Source organism: Lissotriton helveticus, chromosome 3_1 (assembly GCF_964261635.1).
Source record: "Lissotriton helveticus chromosome 3_1, aLisHel1.1, whole genome shotgun sequence".
Classification (NCBI taxonomy): domain Eukaryota; kingdom Metazoa; phylum Chordata; class Amphibia; order Caudata; family Salamandridae; genus Lissotriton; species Lissotriton helveticus.
The window spans coordinates 2,084,973,731-2,084,994,127 of NC_136061.1; the positions used below are offsets into that span (position 1 = coordinate 2,084,973,731).

The following is a 20,397-nucleotide window of genomic DNA, read 5'->3' on the forward strand; positions in this document are numbered from 1 at the left end:
CACAGGGACACTGACCAGCTAAGTGATATTGAATAATGTCCTGTATTGTTGGGTGCGCTGCCACTGGGGCTTGTATGTTAGGGGGGAGGATGTGGCATGGTACGCAACCGGTTAGGGCACTCACTGCTTAACTGTGAATGTACTGTGTTCAATACTGCGTGCTCCAGACAGTGCTTTTTAAATCATTGATGCTTTACATGGTCCGGGGCTCGGTGGGCCCTGTAGTGTACAGAGTCGGGATGCGCTCGATCGCCCTGTCAAGAGTACAGGGTTAGAAGGCATAAACCTGCGCACCCCAAGGGATGTCTCCCACTTCTTGTTTTGAGCATACTATGCTGATGTTCTTTGGTTCTGTTGGGCTGTTACGGGGAGGGGTGAATGCACGACCTAATTGGGGGGTTGGAGCGGGTGGGGAGGGTGGGTTGAGGGTTTGTTTTGCTGTGTTGGTTCCATTACGCTGTGAGAAATCTGTGGTGAATACGTCACTAAACATCTCCTTTCCTGTGGTCGTTTACAATTATGTGAAGTACTGGGTATGGCTGCTGTCGAGGCCGTCTACACAACGGCCCATGAGGTTGGGGCTTCAAAGCTGTATACTCCCTGTCTCTCGCTCCTTCACTGTCCGCTTGCCCATTGATGCGTTGAAATCGTGATGGCCCCTGTAGCTAGCTCAGAGACTGCAGTGCCCGATAGCTCGACGGGCCGCCCCGAGTTGAAGTCCATCACATGCTTGTCCTGGAATGTCCGTGGTATGAATGACAGGCGGAAGGCGAGAATGGTGCATGCCTATTTGCTGAGGAAACATATTGATATTTGCATGCTGCAGGAAACACATCTAGATTCCAGGGATGCCCCACAACTAAAACGCGCGCGCTGGGGAGAAGTGGTGCATGCCCCGTACTCGAGTTATGCAAGAGGGGTGGCGATTTTGGTCCGCAGGGGCCTGCATTGGGTGACACAACAGGTGCTGAGGGATGGGGAAGGGAGATACATCTTGATGTTGGGAATGCTGTGCGGAATGAAGACGCTGCTTGTGAATGTATATGGCCCAAATGATGACAATCCCGACTTTTATGAAGATCTGTGGGAAAAAATGCGTCCATTTAGCGATGCTGCGATCCTATGGTCAGGTGATTTCAATGTGGTGCTATCTGACACACTAGATCGCCAGGGTGCTGCCCGCGAGCATCACCCGAAAGCAGCTGAGGCATTACGGGGCATTATCATGGAAGCGTCCCTGGTGGACTCCTGGAGGCAACTGAACCCCCACACGCGGGCGGGCACTTGCATGTCGACTCATAGGGCCGCTTGGTCGAGGCTAGATTACTGGCTGCTCTCCAGGGATATGCATACTTCGGTATTGACTGCATTGCACTTCCCCAGATCGCTGTCGGACCACGCGCCCGTGAGTGTATCGCTGGCTACCCCCGCCCAATATGCCCAGCCGTTCAGCTGGCGTTTCCCGTCACAGGCCTTGCTTGATCAGGTGTTCAAGGAAGAGCTACGAGAGAAACTAGAAGAATTCTTTGATTTAAATGAAGGTACTGTGGAATCGCCTGGCACGCTTTGGGAAGCCTGTAAGGTAGTGACTAGGGGGCATTGCATGGCCCTGAAAACGGGTATACTCCGATCCATCAGGTCCACATTGAATGCTCTAGAGCGAGAATTGGCAGCTCTTGAGGTTGAGATGGTTGGGTCACCCACTGCCGGGAGCAGAGCGGCGTTCAGGACTAAATTGACGCAGTATCAGGAGGAGGCTGATAGGGAGGTGAAGTACTTGCATAAATACGCTCAGGCCCGGAGATACGGTGAGGGCGATCGTCCTGGCAGGACGCTGGCCGCGATGCTTAGTAAGCCCAGAGGTGCGGACTGTATTTTGGAACTGGTCACTGAGGCTGGCGAGGCAGTCAGAACTCCTGACGATATCTTACACACTATGGCCGACTACTACGAGAACCTATACACCTCCAAGATACATCCGACAGATGGGATGATAGCTGACTACCTAGACACTGTTGCACTGGCATGGTTCAACAACGGTGCACGGGAATATATGGACTTACCATTGACGCAAGACGACATACGTAGGACAATAGCTGCCATGCCTTCTGGCAAAGCACCAGGACCCGACGGCCTAACGGCGTCCTTCTACAAGGAATACGCTGACATCGTTGTCCCGAGGTTACATAGGGTGTACATGGAAGCAATCGAAACTGGGTGTCTTCCCCCCACACTCCGTGAGGCCATGATAATAACGCTCCTAAAGCCGAATAAAGATCCTGCGAATCCGGATTCCTACAGGCCGCTCTCGTTGATCAACCTAGACGCAAAAATCTATGCTAAACTGCTGGCAGAACGACTGACACCGATGATACCCCAGATAGCGCTCTCTGATCAGTCTGGATTTGTGGCGGGCAGGTCTACCTCGCACAACTTGCGCACACTCTTTGGACTGCTCCACTACCTCGACCCCGGGGTCCAAGCCACTGCCGCCTTGCTGGATGCCACCAAGGCATTTGACTCCCTCGAATGAAAGTTCCTACAAGCTCTGTTCGTTAGGATGGGCTTCAGTAAATTATTTATACAGAAAATAGGCATTCTCTACAACTGTCCTATGGCACGAGTGAAGGTCAACGGCAAGGTCTCGCGACCTATAACCATCACTAGAGGGACCAGGCAGGGCTGCCCACTGTCGCCGTTGCTGTTCGCCATTGCAACGGAACCGCTGGCGGCGAGACTCAGACAGCACCACACTCAGCGGAGTATTGGCTTCACTTCCAGGGGACTGTTGGTGTCCCTATATGCGGACGACATAACAATCTTTATGCGGAACCCGGCGGACAATTTTGATCCCCTCATGAGGGAACTGGTACGGTATGGGGGTTTGACTGGCATCACAATAAATTGGGCCAAATCCTCGATGCTGCCATTAACAGATGGAACGGCGGAATGTTCTACTGAGTTTCCAATCACCTGGGTAGTGGAAGACGTGACCTATTTAGGTGTCCGCATAAGCCGCACGATCCAAGAATTATGGCTTCTGAACTATGGCACGGCAATGGACTGGCTCGAGACAAAGGTGAGGAGGTGGGTCACTTTGCCGCTATCGATGACGGGCCGCATAGCCATAACCAAAATGGTTGTGCTGCCTAAATTGCTGTACCTGTTTGCGAATATACCCCTGCCGCTGACCCTACCCTTTTTCAAACGAGTGCGATCTGCGCTTTTGGATCTGATATGGGCGGGAAAGCAACCGAGGGTGCAATGGAAGGTATTGACGCTTCCTTTTCGGCAGGGTGGCCTGGCGGCCCCGGACATTGAGCTGTATGCGTACTGCGCTCAGGCCCAGTATCTGCATTTCTGGCAACACCCGATCCCGTATCAGCCCCATGTGGCGATTGAGGAGGACGTTTCGGCACCCATTCCTCTGAACACAACAGTCTACCAAACTTATAAACGTTCGCCGGAGGATGTAAACACCGTGGAGACGGTTCGGTGGGCGTGGCGAAACATAGCAAAACGGGCGAACATCGCCGAACTTTACGCGCCGTCTATGCCGCTGGGCGGAAACCCCTTACTGGGCCCTCTGCAGGACCCGGCGATAACTGAGAGAGCGCGCAACTGCGGGCTTCTTGTCGCTAGTGACCTATACCCAGACGACACGTTTCTGGCGCTGGGCGACATGTGTGCCTCGGACAAGCCGACAGCAACCGAATTGCTCCTTTATTATCAACTTAGAGCGGCCTGCAAGGCAAGGTACCCGATGTTCCCTGCTGCCCCGCCCTCGCTCTTAGCGCTAGAGGAGGTGCTGGCGAACAAGTCCCCGAATAAGCTGATTACTAGGATCTATAGGACAACGCAAAACACGGCGCCATGGACAACGCCAGGGTCGAAAATGCAGTGGGAAACGGACATGGGACTACCCATCACGGATAAACAATGGACGTTCTGCTGCAGCCAATTGGAAAACCTATCGCCCAACTATAGGCTGCGACTTATACATTTTAATTTTCTGCACAGGACTTATCGCACGCCTGCGCAGCTCTTCAAAATGGGGTTGCTGTCTGAGTCCCAGTGCTGGCGCTGTGGTGCTGCGGATGCGACCTTCTTCCACATTACGTGGACGTGTCCTCCAGTGCAGCGCTACTGGATAGAAGTGTTTGAGAAGCTGGGGAGAATATTGGGGGAACAGTTGCCTCCTGGTCCATTGGTGGCTCTGCTGGGACTGGTGGCTGATGTACCCCGTGCCTCACGTAAATTGGCGGCTATGTTGCTCCTCCTGGCAAAGAGACAGATTGCACTGCATTGGAAACAAAAGACTGCTCCAGAGGTGAAGGGCTGGATTAATTCTGCCTTGTATTGCCGGGATCAGTTAACTACGTATGGGGAACTCCTGCCGCTAAGATCTAGACCTGCTGATATTTGGCAGCCATTGACGGCTTGGTTGAATGTTGGAGACGGGGAGGGTTAGTGAGGAACGGGTGATGGACTTGCAATGCTCTGTTAGACTGTAGTTGAATCGTGGGAAATTGCTTGCTATGTTGCGGTGCTTGTGGGCTGAGACCTGACTGGTGAGCTGCTCGTAGGGGCATAATTGCTGGTGTAGAAATGATTGCGCCTTGCCCGGTGACATGGCTCTAGTCCCCCCCCCCCCCCTCCCGACTTCTCGATCCTGCCCCTTCTCTCATTGTGGCCTCCCAGATATGCTTCACTGACAACGACTAGAAAATGCGCATATGATGTGTCCAGATGTACCACAGCACGGAACTTTGTTGATTTCGTTTCACATGTTTGTTTTCCAGGTTTTTCTTATCTCATTAATACTACACGTAGGCATATTGGAAGTCATGTACGAATATGTATGAAAATTGTCTGAACATTGTGCTCAGACGGATCACTCAGATGCTGCCTGCCTCCGGGTTGTTGGCTGAATAGCAGTGTACTGACTTGTACGTTTGAATAAAAGTCTTTAACCCAAAAAAAAAAAAGAAAAAAAAACAAACAAATGCTAATTTTTCTTAATTCAAACTGCTATTGTAAATGTGCTCCTTTTGTATTTTTCGGAGATATCAGTCGCATTAGCAAGTTTAAAGCATTTGTTCCACTAATAGTCCTTGAGCATTACATACATATTTGATACGATAGATGATACCACTCAGTTCATAGGGGCACAGTGACTGTGCATTGGATTTTAGGTGGGTTTAGTATCATAACGTCTGGGTAGTAATTAATCATACAGAAATAGATTTTTTGTTTTTGTACATAATCAATATCAGCGTAAAAACATGAATACCTGATTTGCCATTGAGCCAGAAAGTAGACTGGGCACTTCCGGTTTTCATCCATGTAATTGGTACAATCCACGTGTAACTGCAAAAAGAATATGCAAATGTCTTTAACAGGTATGCTGCTCTCAATTAATATGTAAAAGATAATACATTGACAATATATGAGTGCATTGAGCTGCCCCTACCAATCATTGTGGATGTTTGAACAATTTAATCATCATGAAAATACAATGTGTCAAGTGAACCTATATTGCTTTGGGATAATGAGTCAATGTAGGTTTCTGTAACCTGAATACTTGCAGTAGTTCACTGTAGTAACTGTAATAGTCCAAGACCTAGAGCTTGCTTGAGACCATCTGAGTGTTTGCTAACATAGAAAAGGTTCACAGCACTTTTGCACGACAAGGTATCATTTCAATCTAAACTGAAGTTAATGTGAAAAGTGGCAAATACCCTTAGACCAGCCTAGTACACACATTCTTTTCTGGTGGCTCCAAATTATTCATATTGGTCATAGGTTACTAATCTGTAGCCAGTAGGGGTATAGTGGTTAGTTTTCCTGGACTAAGCAGGGATGTAGGACTAAGAATAGCTGCTCATCCTAGCTCGTCTTCTTCTTCCAGTCTATTGACCGACCAACTCTGCTCCCATATAGGCATCTCCAATGTATGGTATGAACGGTATGTATGGTATGGATAATTAAAGAGAACATAAATTAAGAGATCTGTGAATAACATGCAGATTGAGACTTGGAACATTGGCAGGTGGCACATTAACTGGGGATTCAAATTAATCAGTGAACTATTGTACTTATAACTGTCACACAGGCTATTTGGAATATTCCAAAGCATGCACACTATCAAGGTAGGGAGACAGCTCTCTGTGGAAAAGTCTGCTATGGAAAAATAGGGATAATATTTAAAGCTGCTGAAATATGCAAGAGCCCTAGCCCTAGATGCTGTAAATTCCAGAGTGCAAGCTTGGTTGTCCTTCTCCCTATTTAGCTCTCAGCGCTGTCCTGACACTCAGCTGGTGGTGCAACCAACAGTTCGGGAGAAGAGTGTGGATGGAAGTCCTTTTCAGCAGATTTCCTGGATACAAGGCACTTGCTATGTGCTGCTGTGATGCCAGATCTGTGAGGGGGTGAAGCGATGGAGGTCGAGGACTGCAGACAGCGTTGTTGGGTGGCAGAAAAAGCCAGAGGATGCAACATCCTCTATGGAGTGGCTACCTCAGGAGCTAGACTGTCCAGAAGACCATCTGTGGCGGTGTGCAAGGACCCCAATAAGTACAAGGAGTGCACTGGAAACAAGTGCAGAGAGAAACTGCCTCAGGACACTGAAACAGCAGATGTTGATGCTGGAGACAAGCAAACAAATTTTCCAATGGAAGTTCCTGTAAAAGGGTATTCCACTGAAGTAACTCGGGTAAAGCCACAAATAAACCTACTGCTAATAATGATGTTCAGTTTGACACAGTGGTTGGTCAGAGGACTCTGAGTGACTTCTTTGGTGGTCAGGCCACAAGCACCAGTGGTATTTCCAGTGGGGATGACTAGGGAAGATTTGGTCTTACCCAAGGATATGGAACAAGATAATAATTCACTACAAAAGGTGGATTCAGTCCTGAGTGCTCTGGGAGGTTGAAGCCTGTTTCCATTGATTTATGGACATTTTGAAGTGAGCAGATTGGCTCCACTGATGGACAAGGCTGATTGGGGTCCCAGTGGTAACACAGAGGTGGGGGTGCAGCAAAAAGTTGATTGGGAATATAGCATGGGCACTCTATCTAGCTTCCAGATGCCTGGCAAGCATGTTGGAGAGTCACTGTTCTCTGGCATCTTGAGTAAAGCTGAAAATAGTTCTGCACTGAACGCAGCATATGCTCTATTGGAGAGTCTAAGGGTGGAAAGACAGGCAATACATAAATCTATAGATGCTTATTTTTTGCTTGATCAGACTGCCCAGAGGATGACAGCCTCTCATGCACCTTGGAGTCTGAATCAGAGCTTGACAGTGATGGTGGGTCAGGTGACAAACCAACAAGCACAATAAAGTGCCCTGGTCCATTGCAACAATCTAAACACAATCTTAAGGCTGGGATCCAGAGAAGCCAGCCTTAGAAGGCTGGCACTGCAACTCAAAATCAACTCATCACTATTGAGGACCTGGAGGATGGTTGCAATACATGTGATGTGATGTAAGCTAGATCCACAAAACATGAGGCGCTAGCTTGGGATCCCGAGGGCATTGAGCTAATCCCTACTGAGGTGCAGAAGTCTGTGTGATAAATCTTTTCGTCTGCCATATGACCTCCATTGGCTTATCCTCTATGCCCTCTATATTTGTATTGAGCCCCCCTCTCAGTGAAGAGCTAACTAACCTCTCTAGAGCAGGTTGAGGAGGCAGAACTGAACTCAGCTGTCTATAAAAGGGTAAGCAGGCGATAAGAAGGCCCCTTCGCTTTTCGCTATTTACAAAGTTTTAGAGCTGCATGGGATGAATACAGGAAAGATTCTGTCTGTATAACAGCATCGCATCACAAGACTCAGGTAATATTGCAGAAACTGTTGAAAAATATGGATATATCTTATAGTGGCTTGAACGATCTTGTTATCCAACCTGCAAGTTTACTGGAGTAAACCAGAGCAATGCTAATTCAAGTGGGCCAACATAAAATCAAAGAACATGGACATACTCTATGCTTGCTGCAGCAATGTTGAGACCCAATCTGAAAGTTTGCTGGAGTCAACCAGAGCAATGCAGACTCAAGTGGGCTGACACAAGGTCAGATTGAGGAAGATAGGCCATAAGGTTGAGGACATGGAAAATCATATGCATAGGAACAACCTTAGGGTGTTAGGTATACAGGAAGGCAATGAGGGCAATGACCCAAAAACATAGGTGGTTCATTGGATTAAGTAAGCCTTTCCTCATTTTAGTGACTGGGATATTGATGGTCAAGTTCAGAGAACTCATAGGTTTCCCTTTCAAAAGCCGGACAAGAATTGTTTATCTCAAAATCCAATGCTATTTTGATCTTTTTGAGGAATTTCATATTCCAAAGGGGCCTCTCTGTGAGTAACCCTTTTGTTTTCACTATTATATCTTGAAGCCACATAACCTCTGGGTGTGCACCATCTACACTGACAGTCCATTGTCCATATTTCAGGTTCTAATCCCATAAGGATTATTTCTGTTTTGGCAGTGAGTTATTATTTTTCTATCATTCCATTCCAGGTGTCCCATATTACCCTGTTCTGGTGAGACCCCTCAATTGAAAGCCTGAAACGGGTCCCATGATCCTTGTTTCCAGTCCAGGAAGGACCTGGCCTGGCTGTTCGGGCTGGACTGTTCTCATTGGGTGCAGGGATAAGACTGATTTGCATATGGCTGGGTTCAAACTGGAATGGCATGGTGAGCAAAATAACTATGGATTTAGGCCCAGATCTCTGTATTGGGGTGAATGTATGACATTGTGTGCATTATGTTCATCAATTGTTCTTTTTACATTTGTTCTTTTTGCATTTGAGACCCCTCAATTACTCTTCAGGTCGAAACGCCGTCAACATGTATCACAAATGAATCACTTTTGCAGTCTTTATTATTGTATTAAAGGATTGTTAATTCATTTAGTACACTTACCTGTGGTCATTTTGTATAATTTTGAAACCTATGTGTATATGTCATCAGTTGTCACTTCTTGTGTTTAGGTTTAATCTCACTTGGGACACTGATCACACTTTGTCCCGATTATATGATACAAAGAGTAAAAGCTTAGTAAATGCTCTATTGATAACTTCTGATTTTTTTTGAAAAATGTCTTTATTATAGCATATCAATGGTACAGTCAAATAATCACATTACCCTCAGAGAGAAAGGCGTAACATTATTGGCGTGAACCTTACATCAAGTAACCCATTTACTTTTCAATTTTCAGAAGAACATCCCACACAAGTAACTCCCCCCCTCCCACATCCCTATAGCACTGCACTTTCCGCTCGTTACTACATCCGTAGGGCAAGTCAAAGTATGTACAAACAAACGTGTAGCATATTTTAAATGGTAAACAATTCCGTTACTACTCCACTGACGTGGCTACTTTGCCATCCGGGCCACCTAGTGCTGATACAGTAGACCACAACTCTGTCCCCCTACTTTACCCAGCCCAGTACACAATATTATAGACTTATGTACTTTAGAGAGAATATCTATTACATTAGGCAACATTCTCAAATCACAACAGTACTCTGCTCGAAACCCGTCATCATTGTATCCCAAACTAGAGATATGTGTATTTTCCGAAGGCCTCTTTGCTCCTCTCTCCGTATTTCCAGTCCTTCCGCCCTTCCCCACCTCATTTTCTCAGTATGCTAACCCTCAACATCCGGAGGTCTCGCCGACTTCCAGTGCATTGTTATTAACCGTTTCCCAAGCAGTAGTGCTAAATCCACAAATCGGGTGGCTGCGCCTCTCCTCTTTTCTCTGTGGCCTACTCCCAGTAAACTATACAGTGGTGATACGTACGGTCAGCCCGGTGCCACCGACTCTAAAGTTTTGTGGATTGTCGCCCAGCAGTTGCCAAGCCTCGGGCAAGACCACATCATATGTAACAATCCAGCATCTCCCGTTCCACATCTGGGGCAGATGTCCGCTGCGCTCGGGAACATTTTATGCAATTTGTGGGGGGTTAGATACGCCCATGCATGATCATCAGTTGTATGGATTTAAATTTCGGATTGCGGGACACCTTTTTCGGGAATCCGAGTATCCGCTTCCATACCTTATCCCCAATTACTCGGCCCAAGTCAATCTCCCACTTATCCCGAGTCGATTGTAATGTGCACGCCCTACCAGTGCGTATGCCAGCCGTCAGCCATTTTGTCAGACGACTGCGCGTTCCCATCAGGTATTGCATTGTTAGGAGCGGGTTCGTGGTTGGTTCCGACCCATCCCTCGCCCACGTCCAGGTTATGTAGCGCGCGACTTGCACATGGAGCAGGAATTGTGTGTCAGGGGTATTATGTAGCCGAGTGAAATCTCCATGTGTCATGAGAACGCTCTCCGCAAAGAAGTCCCCCACCTGTACGACTCCCGCCTGTTGCCAGGGTCTCAATTTTCATTCCGATAGCGTGCCTGCGCCCATTGGAAGTCCCAGCAGTGGTATAGTGGGGGCATAGGACGATGTGGTGGAGGTGTATCAGACCGCCTTCCTCCACGGCTTAATAGCAAGGCGCAGCAGTACGGAGCTGTGCCCGGCACTCTAGTGCTTGGTAGCAGCAGTTTGTGGAGATCACCCCTGTTCCTGTCTACTTCCGACATACCCAACTCGTGAAGGTTGTGTCCCGCCAGCCAGTAGGCCAGCCACTGGAGTTGACAGGCGTAACCATAAGTTATCACACTAGGCACCCCCATGCCACCTCTGTCTGTGGGCAATTGCAATTTGGACATACTGATGCGTCTCCTACCATTGCCCCAGTAAAGCTCTGTAAGTAGCGTGTTTATAGTCTTGAATAGACTCATCGGGACCATAATGGGCAGGTTCGTGAAGAAGTATAGCAACCTAGGCAGTATTACCATCTTTGAAATTGTCACCTTCCCCGCTACCGATATGGGTAGAGTGTTCCAAAACTGTATTTGCGCCTTAAGCGTGGACACCATCCTACCCAGGTTACCTTCCAGGAGGTCGTGGGCATCCCGGTATATCTGTATCCCCAAATATTTGAACGTCGTGGGAGCCACCTGGAAGTAGTGAGGCTCGAATGCTATGTGTGTGTCCGTTGGTGTAGCGGCAAAGTTAAAGCCATACGTTTTTGCTGCATTAATCCCTAGCCCCGCGATGTCTCGGAAAGCATGGAAGATCCTGGGCAGCGGGGCCAGGTCTGAAGACAAGTCACGGAGATATAAGATGATGTCGTCTGCATAGGCTGATATTATATGGGGCACTGTGTTTCTCATTATACCTTTTGCATCCGCTAGGGTACGGATCTTAATCAGCAATGGTTCTAAAGCGAGGATAAACAGTAGTGGCGATAATGGGCATCCCTGCCTAGTGCCCTTCTTAATTTCAATTTGTTCCGAAATACATTGGTTAGTTCGGACTCTCGCTGTGGGCCTACTGTATAATAACATCACCCAGTCGACATACTCCTGGGGAATGCCGAATTTGACCAAAATCGCTATCATATAATCCCATCTCAGGGAATCGAATGCCTGGCTCAAATCTAGAGATGCACCCCTCTCGGGTACGTCCCGTGTTCTCTGGCCCCAGGAGTTGGCTCAGGCGACGGAGATTCAAGGCCGTGCTCCTGCCTGGTACAAAGCCGCATTGATCTGAGTGTAATAGTGTAGGGATATATTGGGAGATGCGGGTCGCCAGAATCTTGCTAAGGATCTTATAATCCGTATTTAGGAGTGATAAAGGTCTATAATTCTCAGGTTGCAGCGCATCTCTGCCAGGTTTCAGAAGGGAGACTATTAACGCCTGCAGGGTTGTAGGGGGTAGAGTGCAGGTATCTCGCGATGAGTTGTATAAATTATGTAAGTGTGGAGCTAATATATCAATGTAGGTGTGGTAGAATTCCGCTGGTAATCCGTCCGTCCCAGGGGCCTTGTTGCGTGGTAGTGTCATAATAGCCTGTCTAATTTCAGCTAGCGTTATTTTATTCGCCAACGCTTTCTGTTGTGCTGCCGTGAGTTTTGGGATAGTAACATCCTCAAGAAATAATTCTAAGGCTGTGACCGCCATGGACGTATGCGGGCCATATAATTCCATGTAGTAATCTTTAAACGCCCTGTTAATTTCTAATTGTGTTTGCACTACTACACCCGACACGTCCCTCACCTCCACTATCGGTGTAGTCGGCGGGGCATTGCGCACTATCCGGGCCAGTAAGGGACCAGATCGATCCGCCTGTGTATGTTGCAGGTATGAATGTTCCTTGTAGTCTATTATTCGCAGTTCCTCTAGCAGTTCTGTGTGTTGGATGCATGCCTCTTGTAGTTGTGTGAGGCCACCGTGTGCACTGGCCGCTTCGTTTTCCAGCATGGCCAGTTGATCTTCTAAGTCCCTGAGCCTCCTTAATACTAGTGTCTTAATGCCCACCTTCATACTCATTGCAACCCCACGTATTGACACCTTAAAGGCGTCCCATTCTACTTGGCGTGACCCAGCTTTGTTGGTGTTTTCCGCAAAATAGTGGGAGATGGCGTCCGAGACTGTTGCCCTGAACACTGGGTCTTCCAGCAATGTAGGGGATAGCCTCCAGGTCGGAATCGGAGCAGGAAGCCGGCCCCACTTCAATACCAGCTCCACCGGACTATGGTCCGAAAAGGTCTTTCCCATGTGTATGATTGAATCAATGGATCCTGTCAATGTAGCGGTCAATGCGCGTGTGCAAGCCATGCAGTGGAGAGTAAAATGTGTATTCTCTGTGTGTTGCATACTTGGTGCACCGCTTGGATCCGCTAGTCCTCATCCACACACCCATCTCCGCAAAGCTTCCGCTTGTTTCTTACTCTTTGTCGCATGTAGCGGGGGGTGGGACCTATCCAGGTCCAAGTCCAGCACTGCATTACAGTCTCCCCCCAGGACCCACTCATACTCCAACCACTCTGCTAATACCCTGCTGACTGTATCAAAGAATTTGGACTGCTCTGTGTTAGGCGCATACAAGCTGCCGATCACCACCAAGGAACCATCAAGCAACCCTTTCACAAACACATATCTCCCTTCTGGATCTATGTGGCGTTCTAGAGCTTTAAAGGGGACCGTACCTTTAACCCATATTGCCGCCCCCCTGGAAAAGGCTGAGTAAGCAGTTGCATACAACTGACCCTTCCACTTCCTGGCCATCTTAGAACTCTCCGCGGCATTCAAATGAGTCTCCTGCAGACATGCAATTTCCACCTTGCGCCTGTGTAGTTGGGCCAGCACCCAGGCCTCGTACATTCCACGTGTAGAGTTTGTCGGTATTAGCAATCACCATTATGTGGTTCGTTTTGTTCGCATACTCCTGCCCTGTTCTGCAAGACATTTAATGATGTGCAATTAATAACGTGCCTGTACTCAGTGCTGAACTCCCCAACCTTGTGGTCCCGCCCTCTAACCGGACCGGACCAAACCTCAGTACCCAACAGGGGAAAACCTCGATAACCATCGTGCCTACGCTTGGGGGGGAGTGTCCCTACCCTCCTGATCAGAAGGTACTAACAAAGGCCTCTGTGCTTTGTGCCCCATTCTCTACATGTAACCCTTGTCATGTTCCCCCACCACCAATAGTTCTGTATGCGTGCATATACATTACCACCCCGACTTCAGAGCAGTCTGTCCATTAGAATTCGTTTGCCATCTGCGCCGTTATTTGCGGGAACAGTTGGAGGCTAGTGTCCGATTCGGAGGCTAGTGTATGGGAACTGGTCCCGCTGGCCGCCCCAACTCTGGATCTGGCATCATGGGCCGACAGTGCATCCGTCGTTAACAACACCTGTTCCGGAGATACCGTTGCTTTCGACACTGCATGGCCTCCAGACCCTCCAAGATCCGCTTGCTGCGCCTCCTCCTCCATCACCTGGCCCGTAGAGTCTTGTGTGAGTCCCGATGAAAATGTCACTTCAATCCACTCCGACGCCTCTTCCGGTGTATCAAAGAAATACGTTTTACGCTCGTGGATAACTTTCAGACGTGCCGGAAAGAACAAGGCATATTTTAAATTGTGGTCACGTAAGGTGCACTTCACATTCATAAAGGAGGACCTGGCTTTTTGGACAGCAGGGGTGAAGTCCGGATAAATTGAGATTGTCTTGTTTTCATAGCGCAGTGGAGCCTTCTCTCTCGCAGATCTGAGGATTGCATCTCTATCTTTGTAGTGCAATACGCGGGCTATGAGTGGGCGCGGAGGGGCTCCCGGTTTAGGCGGCCGTGGGGGAATTCTATGTGCCCGTTCCACGCTAAACAGCGGGGTGAGGTCCCCAGGAGCCACGATCGATTTGAGCCATTCCTCCACAAACTGCGGCGGACATTGTTGCGGCGCGAGCGCCCCTCCGCGTCGTCCACTCTGTCCTGTAGCCACTTCAGCTGTCTTTCCAGTGCTTTGAGCTTTGCCGAATGTGCCGTGAACTGCGGAATTAGGTCATCTAGGGCCAGCTTATGTTCTGTAACCTTCTCCGCCAGCTTGCTATGATCAGCCTTCAACAGTGAGAAACCTGTAGACATGGTGTCCATCCGGGCTTCCAGCGCCTCCCGTGATACCCTTATTTCAGTCAATATTAAGTCCAGCTTAGCCTCCTGTGAGTCCATACCTGTTGGCGGGATCACCTCATTGCTGGAGGACGCCAGAGGATCCTCGGAATTGGTAGAACGCGACGTGGCCTGTACCACTGAGTCCGGGCGGCCGCCCTTGTTACGAACCATAGTGCGACGGGACGTGCTCCTCAGGCAGGGTCCTCTCTGATCCAGACCCCGTGACCCCACTGCTGAGCGCCCGACAGGGTGATCTCTTAGAGTAATGCAGACAGCCTCCCGGGGGGTCCAGCCGCCGGTCCTCCCGTCTTCTCGCGACTTTGCTCCTTATCGTGCCTCTAATGTGTCAGTGCCAGAGGCCCCCAGAAGGCCGGCCCCAACCAGTGGGGCGCGACCGCCGGTATGTCCCAGAATGCGCCCCGAGGCCGCTCACAGACAGCACCGCCTCTCTCCACGCACAATAGGTCTTACTCTTGGCTGCCGCAGATTCCGCAATATGGCGGTCGGTCGACTCCGGATCTCGACCGCCAATGAGCAGTCCACTTGTCAAACTCTAAGATCGGCAGTTGTACCGCTCGGTATATCACAGGGCAGCTCTAGTGCTCACGCCGGTGGAGTACTACAATGGTGGTGGTCACGGACGGCGGCCGCCGCCCGTCTCCTCGCTTTCCCGCGTCCCGCGCCTTAGTCCGATCCCCACCAGAACGCCAATGGGCCACTCGGCTGCCGTTTATATCAGGCGCTATGGCAGCAGGCAGTCACCAGACCCACCGCCTCCGTTATGGCCGCTCTTCGCTGTCCGGCCCCGCGCGGCTCCCGGAAGTCTGCCTCGTCCGACCGGAAGTCGGCCTCAGTCGGCCAGCCCCGCCACTGTGGGCCGCGGTCTCCGGCACGTCTGTCATGTTGTTGGGCCTCACTCCGCTGGATCCACGCAGTCCGCGATCCTCGTCGCCGGGGGTCAGCAAGTGCGCCGTTACTCCGCCAGACCATCTTCTCAGCTCGGGGGAAGCACTGTGGTGAGTTCAAAAGCAGGGTTTACAGGATATTTTGCCAGTTTTCAGGGCATTGAGACGGAGCCGACGTAGCTCACATCTAGCTCGTTCGGCTGGTAGCCACGCCCCCTTGATAACTTCTGATGTGCGTGATTGTGATTCCTCCTCTTACATCCCATCCCAACGAATATATGTCATTGAACACATAACTATCATAAATTGTTCACATTGACCGCAGGAACCATTGTTTCTTGTTACACATTAGCTACCCTGGTTCCTTGTGAGTATGGTGTCCCTTGTTTTTTGATACACGCATCTAACATAATTATGGCTTAAATACATTTCCTGATTTGTTCTTAGACTAACAGGGAACATGGGGAGAGAGCCATGGCCTCTGTTTGGGTTATTCCTGAACTATCAAGTCATTGACCAGGTGGTAATTCTGCACAAATGTACCTAGACACTGATTATTTCAAACCTACTAGATTCATGACTTTAGTAGTTATTTCTAAAATATGGCTTATTATTAGGAGACTCTGTAATATATCTCGGTTTGTTTTTAAATAATCCAGACATGCCAGGGTGTATACAGGATAGATATTTAACTTGTTGGTGGAACTTACGACTGAAGACTATAGAACACATGGATCGCCTTGGTACTTGAAGCTTTGCAGAAGGAGTAAGCAATGCCAAAAAAGGCTTATTTAGATATTTGCAACTTAGAAGTTTTCTGGATTCTTTGCCATCCGTTGATCCCAATTATATGCTTAGTTAATATTTACGATGTGTTTTCTCAAATCAAGGAAAAGAGTTATTGGCATGGCCTACAAAATATTACATTTTTACTGGCAAAATGGAGAGTGTTGCTTCTAAGCAGACGAGGTGTTTGGGCTGTGCTTTTCCTGTTGATAACATCCAACAATATGCTCTCACAATCTGCTATCGTCTTAGTGCCAACCAAATGAAAAGATTGAAAGATATCTACTACAACCCTCTTCAGCTCCATAAATGGGGTCTTAGGCTAACCTCAGAATGCTTTCAGTCGCATGCTAGGGAGGCTGACAGGAACCCTATTTTTGTCTCATATACACATATTAAAACATACTAGGATCAAGTGTTTTGCTACCTTAGTACATACTCTTGAGTGAGGTCCTACGATGATTATATTAAGCCATTCAAATAGTATTCCTGTGGCAAATGCATGTTTGGGAATCACAAATGAGTGGCTTCAGAAGTATCCACTCAATGGAAGGATGGGGCGGCAGGAGTTTATATCTCTGGGTGGCATGGACATTTCTCTATTCCAGCACAATCCATGGCGAGATAAATTGCTAAAAATCTGGCATCCTATTGTAGATTGGGTGACTTTGTATGTTCTGGTTATGATAATGCTTTGTCAAAACAATGAATTTGAAATATATTCTGTGTGCTATTTACAGTATGCAGGACAAAGCAGAGGTGTTCAGTCAGACATGGGCTCCCTTCCTACAGGATATCCCCTTAAGTGGGAGTTTCCACTATTGTCCGCCCTCCCGTTATTCATCCGTGGCTAGCATACTAGAGAGTTGGGTAGACGACCCTTAGTGATTCCTTCAGTGGTCTCGAGCCCGGGTGCTCCGGTCAAGACATCTGTGTACTGCTGTGCTGTACTCCTAGCCACAACCCCTGCCTCCTCTACCCGTTCCGACCTCCTTTCTCCCTGCCCCCTTGCCTCCTCCACCCACAACCATTCCCTCCCCATTCTTTCTCCCCCTCACCACTCAAGCCCCCCCACCTCCTCCTACACCCTCCCCAGTTGTTCACCATCTCCCCACGCTTCTGTTGTGACTTGGGAGTTGACACATTAACTGAGTATTCACATTAATCAGTGAAATATCCATTGTGCTTCCTCCCCATCTAGATCATGGCCATCTTCTCCCCTTCCCCTACCACTACCTCCCCACCAGGCCTCCTGGACGCACAGGCATGCAGATCCCCCCTCTGCATGGGCAGCCATCATCATGACCCGGCGGCCTCTTGAGCAGCCCCCATCGGGGACCCCTTTCATCCCTCTCTGCCCGCAGGTGATGGCCAACCCCGGTCCGACTCTGCAGGACCCCCACACCACTGATAAGCACCCCCTCACATGATACACAGAGAGGACTGGGACCCGGATACCACTCCACCCTGCAACGTGGGTATTAACGTCCCCCCTTCTGCTCCCCCATGCCACAGACTGCTTGGATTTCTCACCATCTCCTCCCCTCTGTTAGGAGCCATGGCCCACAGGACCTATGCCCTCTACTGCCCCGGGGGGGGGGGTCACCATGGAACCAAGTCCCCAGATGTCTGGCTAGCCCCACTGACTCTACATTTCCCATTTTTTTTGGTGCCCCCTCCCATTCCCCTCTCCCCTCCTTTTTCTCTTTCTCTCATTCCCACCCACTGTATTGTATAGTACTAATTGTTCCATTCTATGCCATACTGTTTATGTTGTGTATTTTGTTTCAATAAAAAATTACGACAAAAAAAGATACATATTTTTTGTAAATTTGCTGGTATGGTGTTTAAATTCCTGGTTTTATCACCATGTATCTTGTATGACGCACTGTGCTCTTTGTATCTGTTCTTTCTCTCTTCTTTGTAGTTTTGTTTTAAAAATTAGAAATTTACGTATGGCAATGATGTTCTGATATTTTTTATAAAAGAAGGATATGCACATGCAGGTTTAGTTCATTCATGGCCATGGCCATATGTTCATGAACAATGTCTATATGAGGTAGCCCAGAATAGAATAATACCCAATGGTACATGTGACAGCCCATTTTGTGATGGAAGCTATGGGTGGCTGCTTGCTTATGTGAGTGCCACTGTTACTGGCAGAAAGTTTATTTGACGCCTAAACAGCTTTTGTTTGAGCAATAAGAAATCTGATGACCTGCTAATCTGACAGCACTTAAAGAAGAATTCAGATACAAAGTTCAAAGAACTATCTTATTCATATAAAAATTCTAAAATACTTTTGAGAAAGGGGTGATAGAGTCTTAAAATAATTGTGCCTTAGGAAAAACTGTTCAATGTCTACTATAACAGAGATATTGCAGTTCGCTTATGTCCCTTTCTGATTTCTCACGCTTGATGAATGCAGCTTTCTTTGTCACAAGTTTAATATAAAATAATGCCAGTGCGTCCAAAAATGACAGCCAAAACATCTATACTACTATAATAAAGGAAGAACTTTGCACATTTGAGGCGGGTAAACTCGGGAACCACAGCGCCAATCCACACACCTGATACATCATTGTAATCGTCAGGATGTGCAGATGGACATAGGCTATATAAATAAAAAAAATATACGTTATTTAAAAAATTGTCGATAAAAAAAAGTAGTCCCTTGCAAGTAGCGCCGGCCGCGACCTGCGTGGTGACATCATGAGCGCGGGGAGGAGCGGCGTGCAGGAGCGGAAGAGGAGCGGCGGACATGGCGCGGGGGAGGAGAGGTGACGAACGGCGGAATGGCGGTGAGGACCGGCGGACAGGCGGGAGGAGCGGTAAGCGGTGAAATGAGGAGCGCAGGGGAGGAGCGGCGGCTGAGGTAACGCTCCGGGCAGGCGGGTGTCAGGGCAGGCAGGAGTCGGGCAGGCGGGGGACGGGGCGGGGGACGGGGCGGGCAGGGGCCTGGGCTGCTTCACAATGTCGGGGCGGGCGGGTGGCCGGGAAGCCTGATTGCTCCCGGACAAGGTCGGGACGGGCTGCTAGTTTAAAATAAAATTTTAAGCCCTAAAAATGATGGAATTGCCAACCAAGGGAACACCATCAAAATGTTGTATGACTACCAGATTCTTCATTTAAAACATTTAATGCATGAATGGCCATGGCATTAATCACTGTCAAACAGGATGTCTGTAACTTTACTTGAAGGCTACATTTGACTAGGTCAGCAACAGAGGAAAAACATCAGCTGCATGAGAAAAGTAATTGCAATTGTTTCTTAGTCCATTGATCAACCTTTTTGTACATATTCTTGCATTTGTTTATGGTAGTGTTGGTAAATGGCTCTCTCTGAAGGTTCACCTCAAATTGTTTACCTTCCTCCTCCTTTTTTTCAGACCTTCTTTTAGTTGGCTTTTGGACTCTGAGTACTTTGCCACTGCTGATCAGTGCTAAAGTATATGTTCTTCTCCTCTAAACATGGTGACATTGATGTATACCCACTTAGCTTATTTAGTTTACTTATAAGTCCCTTGTACAGTGGTATACCAGTGCTTGTAATCGCAATGCCAGTAATGGGCCTGCAGCACTAATTGTGTCACCCACACAAGTAGCCTTACAAACCTGTGTCAGGCCTGCCATTGCAGGGCATGTTTGTGCAGTTTACTGACAATTCGACTTGACATTAAAAACTACTTGCCAACCTTTAAACTCCCCTTTTATTTCAAGTAAGTCCCCCCGAAGGTAGCCCCCAGGTAGCCCTAAGGGTATGGTGATGTTTAACATGGTGAGATTGGTGTATACCCAAGTGGTATATTTAGTTTACTTATAAGTCCCTTGTACAGTAGTATACCCAGGGCCTGTAATCTAAATGCTAGTAATGGGCCTGCGCACTATTTGTGTCAGCCACACGTAGCCTTTCAAACCTGTATCAAGCAAGCCCTTGCAGGGCCAGTGTGAGCAGTTTACTGACACTTCGACTTGGCATTTAAATCTACTTGCCAAGCCGTAAACTCCTCTTTTATTACAAGTAAGTCACCCCAAAGGGTGACCCTAGGTAGCCCTAAAGGTATGGTGCTGTTTAACTAAAAGGTAGTCCATGTACTTTTAAGTCTTAAATATCCTGCTAGTGACAAACACTTTTTCACTACTGTGAAGCCTACTCCTCCCATATGCTAGCATTGGGA

The 20,397-nt window shown here is 48.3% G+C and overlaps 1 protein-coding gene across 1 annotated transcript in view; it reads right to left on the reverse strand.

Moving 5' to 3' along the window:
* LOC144824117 (aminopeptidase N-like) overlaps positions 1-20,397 on the reverse strand; it is a 532,705-nt gene that overhangs the window by 217,059 nt on the left and 295,249 nt on the right. The window contains exon 11 of the mRNA XM_078683229.1: positions 5,294-5,370. Within this exon, the coding sequence (XP_078539355.1) occupies positions 5,294-5,370 (77 nt within the window). The remainder of the gene's footprint in view (positions 1-5,293; positions 5,371-20,397) is intronic.